This window comes from Tupaia chinensis, unplaced genomic scaffold, assembly GCF_000334495.1.
Source record: "Tupaia chinensis unplaced genomic scaffold, TupChi_1.0 Scaffold147218_1, whole genome shotgun sequence".
NCBI lineage: Eukaryota > Metazoa > Chordata > Mammalia > Scandentia > Tupaiidae > Tupaia > Tupaia belangeri.
In genome coordinates this window covers 722,627-736,450 of record NW_006207069.1, presented here as the reverse complement: position 1 = coordinate 736,450, position 13,824 = coordinate 722,627, and the positions used below count along the sequence as shown (strand labels likewise).

The 13,824-nt window shown below is 37.9% G+C and overlaps 1 protein-coding gene across 1 annotated transcript in view; it reads left to right on the top strand.

Annotated features, from left to right (window-relative positions):
• Positions 1-13,824, top strand: part of LOC102499626 (cadherin-18-like) — a 526,097-nt gene that overhangs the window by 240,350 nt on the left and 271,923 nt on the right. The window contains 1 exon segment of the mRNA XM_006169537.1: positions 11,953-12,247. Within this exon segment, the coding sequence (XP_006169599.1) occupies positions 11,953-12,247 (295 nt within the window).

The following is a 13,824-nucleotide window of genomic DNA, read 5'->3' as shown; positions in this document are numbered from 1 at the left end:
GTCCCAATTTAGATTAACACACCCACACCCACACACACACACACATACATCTTTACTGACCAATTTTATATGTAATTATTCCTGATAAACCAAGTTTTTTCCTGGTATCATTTTAATATTTTGGACTCTTTCTTTTAAATTCTTTTTTTTTTAAGAGAAAGATTTTTACTAGAGGGTGCCTGTGCTCGGAGGAGAGACAGAGAGAGACAGAAAGTGAGAAATCACTACCCATTCTCGCCCGAGGAGATGGCTATGCCACAATCCTTCTTCCTCCATTTTCTTTTCACGATTTTAGGCAGGCATGCACACACGCCCAGCATGAGTTTTCAGCAGTCAGGTCCAGGACTCGACTACATCAGAGTCCAGCAATGTAACCATCATGCCATCTCCTGGTCCCTGTTTTACAGTTAAATAAAATAATTTGTATATATATATAAAGTTCTTTTCTCCATTAGATTATCTTGGCACCCATATTTAAAATCAATTTATCAAAAACATTTGGCTTTATGTTATTCCACTGATCTATATATCTAATTGTTATACCTGTACCATATAGTTCTGTTCCCTGTAGCTTTGTAATAAGATAAAATTAATAATTTTATGTCTCCCAAAATGGTCTTTCTGCAATCCAAAATCTATTTAGAGTGAATATTGTACCACTTTGCCCCTGATGCTTACCAAAATACACAAAAATGTGTAATTAGTAGAAAGATACATTTTTTGTACTTAATGATTCTTGTGGTAGGAAACTCCAAAGCCTTCTCAAAATGACAGAGGGCAAGACTTTGAGCAGAGTGGAGTGTGGTCTATAGCTATGTGTGTCTCCTAATCTGAGTTTCTCTCCTTCCAAACCTATCAGAATTCAATGAGGGGGGCCTCACCCTAACCACACAATCACTAATCTCTTCCCAAAGGCTCTACCTTTTGATACCATAATGAGTTTGAGTTTTCACTTTCTTAATCGCATTGCAATGGCTCAATACCTAAATTTGGGGGGATGTATTCACACTTTAGCTCTTCAAGAGACTTTTTAATATCTTTGTTTATTTCCTATTTTATAATCCATATTATATCATGAAATTATTTATGGAAATTTCAATCTTTATTTTTCATTTTCTAATAATGTTTATTGAAAATCAGGGAACCAGCAGTTAGCGTGATGGCTATGTCGCTGGACTCTCACGTAGTTGATCGTGGTTTGTGTCCTGGACCTGGTGGCTTAAAACTCATGCTGGGTGTGTGTGCGTGCGTGCCCAAGATCCCGACAGGAGAATGGAGGAGAAGGGATTACGGCATGACCATCCCCCCGGGGGGTGATTTCTCTATCTCTATGTCTCTATGTCTCTCTCTGTCTGTCTGGTGAGCGCATGAGACCTATAGCAAAAACCTCTCCAAAAAAAAAAAACAAAAAAAGAAAATCAGATGCTTGTTTCCTACTAGGGATACAAAAATAGATGAAACTTGGCTCCTGCTCCCAATGAGAGTAATGTTGGAGAGAGGGAGCATTTGATAGTGAACAGCATGACATGGAAGTGCCGAATGTTAGGTAAGCACGGAGATCTTGGGTGTCACGGTGTGGAGGTAGCTAATTTGGTTGAGGAGTTTATAGAAAACTTTACAGAGGACAGGAAATCACTTCACTCTGGGCAGATGGATAGGAAATATTGATTTTGAGGGAGGTTAGGTGTGGACATTTCAACACTTTAGCAGCCCGTTTATCCAGTTGAATTTGGCTAAAATATAGAGTGAATGATAAAGTGCCAAAAGATGAAGTTAGAAACAAAGACGAGAGCCAGGTTATGGCATTTTCCATCTGGACACTGTTGGGAGGCCTCACGTGTTTATACAGAAGAGGATCCAATGCCGATCTCAAAATAATGTACTGGACTGCAGTAAATGGAGGGCTGATGGAGAGGGTAGGTACACCATAAGGAGACCACAGAGGGCCCAAGGGGGAAGACCTGACTGATCTCAGTAGTGGCTGTAATGGAGAAAGAGTGGACTTGGGTGATTCTTCTTGTATTCAGGTTTTATGCCAAAGGGTGCATGTGCTTGCCAGAGAGACAAAGACAGTGAAAGGGAAAGTGAGATGTTATCCATCAGATGGGGTGATCACAACACAATCCCTGCTCCTCCATTCTCTTCCTGGGATCTTGGGCACACATGCACACACAGCTGGCATGACTTTTCCAGCCACTGGTCCAGCACTCAAACTGTGATGGGCCATGTGAGAGTCCATGGACATAACCACCCTACCAACTGCTGGCCCTAGATTTGGGAGATTTTTAAAAAATTGTAATCACAAGCCCTTCAAAAGATTTTAGTGAGAAGAAATGGACAAAGAACAGTTAACATTAACCCATGAGTTTTCAGCTTAGGGTGACTGAGAGGACAATGAGATTGCTCTGGTTACTCACACTGATAAGAAACAGCAGAAGGTACAGATGAGGATGGCCTACAACTCAGGAACTTGGACATTCTGACTCAAAAGCTTCCAAGTAATATTTCTATTTTATTTTTTTAAGTTTATTTTTTTTAAGGAAGAGTGAGAGACAGAGAAACTCTTAACAGTGTCTCACCACACTGTGACCCTTCCTTCCACCTCCCAAGCACCCAGAATCGTGGGTACATGCAGGTGCACCTGGGTATTCAGCTCAAGAAGGATTCTTACTGGGGCCTCACATATGGCTCTAATATCACCGGGCAGCATCCTACCACCTGTGCTGCTGTGGCTGAGCCAATATTTCCATTATTAATAGACATAACAGAGGAAAAATAAGTCCTCAATAACACATGCATTTTTAGGGGGACAGGCCATAGGGCACATCTCTCTTGCTGGAGAGAGGGAAAGAAAAAGAAAGAAAGAGATAAAGTGAAAAAATCATCCTCCAGGGGAGGTGACCATGTCACAAATCCTTTTCCTCCATTCTCCTCTTGGGATTTTGGGCATGAATGCACACATATCCAGCATGTTTTTCAGGTTTCTAGGTCCAAGACTCAAATCACAGAGTTGGCCTTGTGGGACCCAGCACCTTAAATACCATGCCTTCTGCTGGCCAACAGATGCAAATTTTTATTTAAGTGTGCAGTTATGTGGGCTCAAACCTGCATTGAGTAATCTTGTTTGCTCAGAAAAAACTGAGCAAACCTCTCTGAACAGTTATCCTCACTGTGTCTTAGTCCAGAGCTTCTCTCTGGCATTATTTTTTCATTCTCTATATTTCCAGAATAAAGACTCAATACGTTGGATTCAATGTTTTCTCTTACACTGAATTAGCTCCATGGTGTTCTTAAATACCCTCCCTTTAAAGCAATGTTATTCGATAACTAGGAGATGTTTGGTGACATTAGATCAGTTTCTTTCGAGTGATAAGGTGAAATAAAGAATGCAGATAATTAAGAAAAACAAAAAAGAATGGGGCCAGGCAGTGGCATGATGGTTAAGGCAGCTGGATCCCACATGGCCAACTATAAAGTTGAGTCCCTGACCCAGTGCCTTGAAAAACAAGCCAATGTGTGTGTACACATGTCCAAAAATCCCAAAAGGAGTGAGAATGGAGAATTCCATCTCCTTTTATTTTCCATCTTTTGGAAGATTCTCTCTAACCCCTGCACATAATCCCCTGAATTTCAGAGCTAGCAAGGAAGTGCTGGGTCTGTCTCAGGATTCCCTCTATCCTGCTTTCTCTCACCCGGCTGGGATTAATGCTTCCCGTTTTAGTTTCCACATAATCAGATTGTTCCGCTTAGAGAACCACGATAATTTTCCTAATTCAAGGTTCTTCAAGTTACAAAGTCCTTGCTGCCATGAAAACTGTCATGTCCACGTGTTCCCAAATTAAGACATACACTCTTTTCAGGGGCCAATAGAAAGCCTACCATACTCTTCTGCTTGCTATCACAACCTCGTTGCACTACCCAACCCCCTCTGATATGATCTATTTCTCTGTCTTCTTTTTTAAAAACATTATTATTATTCATACATTAAATTGCTATACATCATGTAGATTGTGAAGAGACTTTACCCAGCATAATATACACCTCAGTCCAGCCCAGTTGAGACCACCATACACATCCTCGTCAACAGATGATAAACTTCAACTGTCTTCTTATGAAGTGAATCCTTGGTCACTTTCTAGTCTGTTGCATTTCTGAACTGGACTGGATTACCCCTCCTTAGGCTGCCTAGCAGTCTCCTGCTCCCAAGAAACCACCAAGCCAATGCCAAACTTAGTGTACACAACTGATTGGCATAGCAGACTAAAGCCAGAAATCCTAGATTCAAGGGCTCCTCCTGTCTTAACCTGAGTGGCTCAGCGTCAAGGCTCTCATGTCTCACCAGCATCTTATACATTTGTCATCTCTTCTGCTTACTGTCTGCTTCTCCATACTGGAATGAGTGTACCTCTGCTAGGGTGGGCTATCTACCTGCTTTCTCAGTGATGGATCCAGGTCCTGGGTATCAGGACCAGCATAGAATCTGTTCCCAAAAACTGTCTGTTGGAAGATTAGACCCTCAATACATGCATGGCATTCCCTTTTGATAAAGCAATATAATATACTGTAAAGTTATATGCAATTTAATGTAATATAAACAAGATTATGAAGATAATAAAAAGGAGAAGAAAAAAGAAAATAAATTAAAAAAAAAAGAAAAACAGATTGCCAAAATTGTGAAATTCTCAACCATCGCCTACATCTTTAAGTGCTCAAATGCCTAGCTCTTCTAGGGACTATCCACAGTAAATCAATGGGTATGGGATTAGGACAACTTCAACCTTTACGGTGTGTGTGTTTTTAATCTTGTACATTAGTACCCCCAATCTGGAATTCAGAGAATATACTACTAAAACAAATATTGCTTCCTATTCCTTTTCCTCTCTTCCTCCTTCCCATTCACTCATTTTCTTCTCCAAAAATACATGTCAATCGGTTAAGAGCTAAACACCAAAATTTAGTGCAAAAAAAAAAATTGCATTCGGGTGTGTTCACTTAAATAATACATACCTTACCCTCTTCTGAAGTCTCAATCTTTTGAGATTTTAATTTATTATCATTAGTTTCATAGTTGAACAAAGTGTTTTTAATATTGAAACTTTTTGACATATTAATTTGAAATTATGGCTAATGTACTTTTTTTCCCACAGAGACTGATGTAGTCTCAGTACCAAGAAGTTGTTATTATTTGACATGTATTTTTCTTCACATTCATTATTTACTAAGAATTCAAGTGGGGACTAGATGGTTGTGCACAGTAAAACACAACTTTCTACAAGGCTGACCACATGGGGAGACCCTGGATTCCTGTCCAGAGAGCTCACCCAACACATCAGATATGTTCATCCCCATAATCCAGGGTTGCAAAAGCTGGGGTGTATTACCCCTGTTGGGTTGCTATTGTGTTCTATCTGTCTATCTCTTCCTTAAAAATAAATTAAACTTTTAAAAGTACTTCAAGTGATTTTTTTCATCTGCTTATACTTTAACTAAAAATATAAGACATTCCAGGGAACCAGCAGTTAGCGTAATGGCTATGTCGCTGGACTCCCACGTAGTCGACCGCGGTTCGTGTCCCGGACCCGGTGGCTTAAAACTCACGCCGGGCGCGTGTGTGTGCATGCCCAAGATCCCGAGAGGAGAATGGAGGAGAAGGGATTGCGGCGTGACCATCCCCCCTGGGGGGTGATTTCTCGCTTTCTGTCTCTATGTCTCTCTCTGTCTGTCTGGCGAGCTCATGCGCCCTACAGTGAAAATCTCTCTCAAAAACAAAAATATATATAAGACATTCTAGAATGAAGAATGCTTAAGTTTCAATGACGTGTATTCACTCTGATCTTTGTGTTTCTTCTCATTGCATCATTTATACTTTTATGCAACATGTGTTGGAAATAATCATAATAGTGAAATTACTATGTAATATTTCTGCCTTTATTTCTGGCTTCCACTGGAACAATATAAATATTAGTGTCCCACTTATTACAAAAGTATAAAAATTGTGTAGTCCAAAATATTACAGTTTTCAGCCAGTGACCCTATCATTTTAACAATAAAGTCCTGACTAAAAGCAACTTTCGAAGTGAATGGCTCTGCCACCATCTCCTTAACCTTTTAAAGTTATTCTTCCCCAAGCGATGGAATATGATCTTAGTTAGAAACTGCGCATTCGAGTGAAAGCTATAAATTCTTAGGTCCTGATCCTAATATGGTCCAGGGTGAATAAATAGTTTTTTAGAGTGAAATCATGTGAATCACATTAGCTTTCTAAGTGCCATAGGTTAGTACTTAACACTAAGAAAGAAGCAATTTATTAAAGTAATGCCAGAATAGTGTTCATTTGCTTTACTTGGGTGACTACATTGTTTTTTCTTCCCCCCCTCCTCTTCCTTTTCAGTTCTCTAAGGAGCAGCAAGTTAATTAACCTTACTTTATTATGTGATTAGATATACAACGATTATCTCGTCTTGCTTTTGGACAATATATCTGTCCTTCTGAATGAAAATATAACCTACTTTGTAAAACTCATGACTCTTGAAGAGTATTACCACCCGTGTGTTATCTGACCTGCTACGGCTCTGTCATTGCTATTGATGATACTCAACTATTTGCTAAAATTCGCTGAATGTGACTAAAGTCAAATTTATCTTCTAAATCTTTTCACTATTTCACTGTAAAATAATCACTGACTTTGCTCTCAATTAATACAGTAGCCAGCTGAATTTACAACAAAATATTTTACTGGTTACTAAATCAGTACCCTGTCTATGTACAGACTATTTCTATTTACAACATAATAATTTACTGGTTATTAAATCAGTATCATGTCTATGTAAAGAATATTTCTAACTTCTAAGATCTACCCCAGTCTCTTTCATTCAATGTCTCATTGCCACCCACTCAAAGTTGACACATTTCTAATGAAATTATCTGCCACACCTGGTTAATATGATTTTTAAAAGTTATTATCATTTGTCTTGTTGTTTTGAAAAGAGAGATTTTTTGCTATAGGGTGTGTGTGCTCATCACAGACAGAGAGACTGAAAGCAAGAAATCACTCTCCCCCTGCCCCGTCCCCAGGGAGGATGGCCATGCCACAGTCCCTTCTCCTCTGTTCTTCTCTTGAGATCTTTGGCACACTTGCACATGTACCCAGGATGAATTCTAAGACATCAGGTTTGGGACTCGAACTGCAGTCAACTACTTAGGAATCTAGGATGTAACTGTTATGCCATCTGCTTGTCCCTCCAAACCAAAGAATCTCTATCCAAAAGCTTCCTCTCTGTCTCTAGTTTACTTCCTTTACTACCACCATGACGTATTACTGACCCAGTCATCTCTTGCCCCCAAAGCACAAACAAACCACAAATACAGGGGACCAGCAGGTGGTATGGTGGTTAAGGCACTGGACACTTCCTCATGGCTGACCACAGTTGGAGTCCCAGACCTGGTGGCTTAATTTCTCACTTTCTCTCTCTCTGGTCAAATTGAAATAAGTAAATGAATAAATAAATCTAAATAGATAATTGTTTTAAAAAACCCACACATACAAAACACACTACTTCAGAATTTTTTTTTAAGAGACACTTTTGTTTTAGGGCAATCACCAGAGAGACAGAGGCAAAGAGACAGAAAGTGAGAAATCACGTCCCCCCTCCCAGGGGGGTTGGCCATGCTTTGGTTCCTTCTCTTCCATCCTCCTCTTGGGATACTGGGCATGTATGTACATACAACTGGTGTAAGGTTTAAGTCACTGAGTCTGGGACTTGAACAGCAGTCAATTATGTGGGAGTTTAGCAACATAACCTTTACACCATTTGCTGGTTCCCTACTTCAAAATGTTAAAGCCTACTTATTAAATAAAAAAGGATGATACAGCCAGTGTTTTTCCTCAGGTTTCCCTCTGTTGCAAGTGTACATTGCAAACATGAGTATTTGAGAATAGATATAGGAGAGGAAATTCTAGAGTGGATTACTTTGATATTCATAAGTAGTTATCATCATAATCAGTTACATATTAATCAACTAACTAAATGATTCTGTAATGGTTTTCAGTTAATGTTACATGAAAACTGATCATTTAATGATTAAACCAGGCTAGCTGATTGATTAAATAATTCATTAATAAAGAGGCCATCTACATTATTTAAACACTCGATCTAGAAATTACCAACTAATCCAAATACATTTTTATAACACTTTGGCTTAACTTTTAGTAATGTTATTCCACAATACAAATAATGCTGGATTACAGTTTACTGATACTCTATGTTCAAATTAGTCATTATCTTCTGAAATATTTATGTTAAGTAATTCATTAATTATAAAAACTTTATGAATGTGGAGCCAGATTCAAGTCTTAAAATTCAAATCCATAAAATTTCTGGCATTTTAATTTTATATAAAATATTTACAAGAATTTATACATATACATTTTTAACGAATACTTTAGTTTGACAAATTTATTATTTCTTCTATTGCTAGTCTTCATAGACTGTTTATTTTTTCTTTTGTTTTAGATTTTTTTCCTTTGTTTTACATTTTAGATAGGGCATGTGCACTTGCCAGAGAGAGACAGAGAGAAGGAAAGTGAGAAATAACCCCCAAAGGGATGGCCACTCTGCAATTCCTCCTGCTCTGTTCTCTTGAGATTTTGTGCATGCATGCACATGCACCCGGTGTATTTTCCAGCTGCCAGGTCTGGGCTTTGAACTGTACAGTCAATCATGTGGGATCCAGCAGCGTAACTACTATGCCATCTTTTAGCCTCTAGACTTTCCTTTAAAAATATAATTAAGTACATATAATATAAACCTTTCATTCAAATCTTGATGATGTCAGTTAAGTTCACTAAAAATAAAGACTTTGCCACATGTATCCTAAAAAACACAATCAATTGTTACCATTGTTAACATTTCAGCAATCAGTTGAACATGTCTCCAAAAGCATTTTTAATTAGTTAAAATGACACAACAGAGATTTTTAGTTTCCCTGAATTAATAATATAACAACATTAGTACCAAACTACCCCCTTTTCTTTAGTTTTATAATGAGTGTTCCAGTGAAGTTTTACCATTTGTTCCATGAATGGGTTTGAGAATATGAAATAGGTTGCTCTATGAATATTTTGTATTTATATTCATAAATAATAGATTTTTTTCCTTTTGGGTGCTAAAGTGATACTTAATAAGGTATAAAGGAACAAAATAAATATATTTTCATACTTGCCTACAATTTTCTCCCTCTTATTCATCATCCTTCTCTTAATGTGAGAGAGAAGGAAAGGGAGAGGAAAGAGGGAGTGATGAGTTCCTGGTTTTGCTTGTGACCGAGCTTTGGCATGGTGACCCTCTGCTCCAGTATCTCAGTTAACTATTGGGTCACTGGGAAAGTCATGACACATTTTTGCATAGAAAAGCATAGAAAAATATGCCATGACTTTCTGACAACCTAACAGTATTAGAGACCCACACCACCATACTTGCCTGTTCAGCTTCATCTGGGATCAGAACCCGGATCTCTCATGTGGCTCAGCCTCCTACATAGGCCCCTTACCACATGTGCCACCACAGGCTGGGCCATCATCCTTCCTTCAGTAGTCCAAGCACTGGACTTCCACATGGTCAACTGCAGTTTGAGTCCTGGACCCGATAGTTTGCTTTATCACTTCCCCTTTCTGTCCCCCTCTCTCTTACTCTGTCCCTCTATGGTCAATGTTTTTTTAAAAATAAATAAAGTTGGGAACCAGCAGTTAGCGTAATGGCTATGTCGCTGGACTCCCACATAGTCAACCATGGTTCGCGTCCTGGACCCGGTGGCTTAAAACTCACGCCAGGCGTGTGTGCATGCATGTCCAAGATCCCGAGAGGAGAATGGAGGAGAAGGGATTGCGGCATGACCATCCCCCCTGGGGGGGTGATTTCTCGCTTTCTGTCTCTATGTCTCTCTCTGTCTGTCTGGCGAGTGCACACACCCTATAGCAAAAACCTCTCCAAAATAAATAAATAAATAAATAAAGTTAACTAAAATAATTCTTTAAAAAAAGAGAAAAAAATGTGAACAAAGAGAAAAAAAAACAAAAACAAAAAAAAACAGATTTTATTAAATCCTGTCAAGTTGCTTCCACTAGAATTTTGTATGTTGTATATGTCTTACATGTTTTTGTAAAAAAGTAATACTTGAGATGTAATACCATTTATATTTCAATTGCCTTCAGAAATATAGTCTCTTTTTAATGTTTTCTGTTTCTATATTTTGTCTTATTCACATGTCTTCCAAGAGTTCAGAGACTTTAATATAAACCTTGAAAATTTTCACTTTAGTATGGCAAGAGACTGAAATGCTATGTGGAACAAACTTATTTTTTTCAATGTTTTCAAATATCAGAAATAAGCAAAAGGTGAATAGTTGAGGTTATGTGACTGAAAAGGTTTTGTATGAAGGATAACTGTTCAGATCTCTTGTGAACAACAATTCTTCAAGTATATATTTGTGATTTGAGAAAATACTGCCATTATTACTAGCTAGAAATATAGCACTGACACTTGTGAAAATATTTAGTTGACTTTTTACATTATAAGTTATAGTAGACTCTTACACTATGAACTATATGTTTTACTTGTGCTTAATGATATTTACATAAGTTTAAATGACAAAAAATAATTTATAATATCTTAATGTTAGTTATCTTCCTTATTTAAGACTTATTTGCTCCTAAATTATTACTTCTAATATACATTCAAAGAACATTTGACCATTTAAAAGTAAATTAATAACTTTTGAGAAATTCTTGCTATCGGGTGCGTGTGCTCACCAGAGAGAGAGAAAGACAGAGAGACTGACAGTGAGAAATCAGCCCCCTAGGGGGAATGGTCATGCTCCAATCCCTTCTCCTCCATTCTCCTCTTGAGATTTTTGGACACACATGCACTTGTGGCAAGTGTGAGTTTTAAACTACCAGATCTGCGACTCAAATCATGGTTGACTATGTAAGAGTTCAACGACGTAATCATTACACCATCTGCTGATCCCAATAATTTATTAGTGTATCTCAATATATTAAAAATGAGGTCCTGGGGCAATCATTAATGTGGTGATCAAGGTGGCTAGATCCTACATGGCCAACTACGTGGCTTGAGTCAAGGACCTTGTGACTTGAAAATTGTGCTGTGCCCATGTGCATGTGCATGTGTGCCCAAAAAATTCTGAGAAGAAAATGGAGGAGAAAGAACTACACCATGGCCATCCCTGCAGGAGGTATTTTGTCACTTTCTCTCTCTCTCTCTCTCTTTTTCTCTGTCTCTCTCCAGTGAGTATATTTACCCTATAGCAACTTTAAGAAAATAATTAAGTCCTAGTTACTGATTAAATCTATCACTACTATTTAAATTTTGAGTTACTGTTTCATAATGCTTAAAATAATACTCTGCCACCTATGTTTTAAATTCTAAATATTAAAATTTACATTAGAATTTATTCTATATATGTTTAATTATACAATTAATTCCTCTGACAAATATGTATAACTTTTGAGGGAATTATTAAATGAATTTGAATCTCCATTTGTTCTGCCATATATATTTTTTCTTGTCTTAAGGATGAAGTAGGATATCAAACAAATAATTAAAAACAAAGCACAATTCATGTTATTCTCATAACGTAGTTGAAGGCCACAGAGATCTACTAATGATCACAAGAGTTTCTATTAATAGATATTGTTTATTGCTTTCTTTTAAATCAATAATTGGACCTATTAGAGAAATCACAATAAAATGTGCATATTAATACTGAGTAGAAGAAAACTCAGAAGAAAGAAATGATTGTGGTAACACACAGGGCACTGTTAAGAGAAGTAGACACATAGCCAAAGCAAGTTTTAGATTATAGATAATCTTCAGAGAACATGATGTGAGGTTGGAATACAATTGCCTGCTAAATCATTCCACGTGTATTTCACAGCTACACTCCAATTCTGACAAAGGCGATGGGTCTGTCAAGTACATCCTCACTGGAGAAGGTGCCGGGACTATATTTATCATCGATGATACCACGGGTGACATCCACTCAACAAAAAGCCTAGACAGAGAGCAAAAGACCCATTATGTGCTTCATGCCCAGGCTATTGACAGACGGACAAACAAACCTCTTGAACCTGAATCGGAATTTATCATCAAAGTTCAAGACATCAATGACAATGCGCCAAAATTCACAGATGGACCATACATCGTTACTGTGCCTGAAATGTCAGATATGGGTAAGAAAAATAATTTGTATAATTTAGCTATTACTATAGTTTAAATATCTAAAATTTACCTTTGGAAGACTAGTGTTTACTATTTTCTGTGGAGAAATGTGGAGAGATTCCAAATTTTTAAAATATTTTTCAATGGTATAAAGTGTTAAATAGAATTTTGCCTAGTAGAATATTTATTTTCTGAATATCTAAGTGTAGGTAATGGTTTGATGGCAAGAAGAATCATGAATTGAGAAGAAACTACAGTGCTTGCTAAATTGACATGGTTCTTAGTCATGTAAACTCTTCAGGTATGTTGTTAAGAACATACTAACATATTCACTTTGACAATTTACATAAAAGCAAGACTATATAATATTGGAAATTTTCAGCTATGTATCTTTTAAGCTTGCAGTTTATGGTCAGATAATAGTATCATTAATAGTGCAAGTAGTTGCTACATTAACCAGTACAACTTTTCAGATACTCCTAAGTATTTACATCCCTTATTTCTTTCAAAGTACATAACAGTCCTGTAAAGTATTTTGAATATCATTTTAAAGATGTAAAAACTGGAGGGACCAGCAGTTAGCATAATGATTATGTTGTTGGACTCCCATGTAGTCAACTGCAGTTCGCATCCTGGACCCAGTGGCTTAAAACTCACGCTGGGCACGTGTGCGTGTGTGCACAAGATCCCGAGAGGAGAATGGAGGAAAAGGGATTGTGGCGTGGCCATCCCCCCTGGGGGGTGATTTCTCGCTTTCTGTCTCTCTGTCTCTCTCTGTCTGTCTGGTGAGTGCATGCGCCCTATAGCAAAAACCTCTCAAAAAAAATAAAAATAAAAAACAAGATGTTAAAACTGGCACAGATTAGGGAACCAGCAGTTAGTGTAATGGCTATGTCGCTGGGCTCCCACGTAGTCGACCGCGGTTCGTGTCCCAGACCCGGTGGCTTAAAACTCACGCCGGGCGCGTGTGCGTGTGTGCCCAAGATCCCGAGAGGAGAATGGAAGAGAAGGGATTGCGGCGTGACCATCCCCCCGGGAGGTGATTTCTCGCTTTCTGTCTCTATGTCTCTCTGTGTCTGTCTGGCGAGCGCACGCGCCCTACAGTGAAAATCTCTCCAAAAAAAAAAAAATAATTAAAAAAAAAAAAAAACTGGCACAGATTATTAAGTAATTTCCTCAAGTTCACATATTTAGAAAATATCTTAAGAAAATTAACTCCAAATTCACTCCAGTGTAATGCAAAGTTTTTTCTGCAGTTTATACATCAAGGTCTTGAATTGCTATGATGATCTGGGCCTTTTCCAACTACCTGCAGATTTCTGTGATCAAGCTATTTTATTTTAAATTTATCTCTATAATAATTTTTACAATGTACTTAAAATGAAGTTTACCTATGATAATACTTTTTTGAGTATCTTTGTGAGACTCTAAGTTTCAACCTAGAATAGTTTTTTTTTTTTTTTTGAAGAGGTTTTTGCTATAGGGCGCATGATGCACTCGCCAGACAGACAGAGAGAGAAAGAGAGATAGTAAGTGAGAAATCCCCCCCCCCCCCAGGAGGATGACCACGCAGCAATCCCTTCTCCTC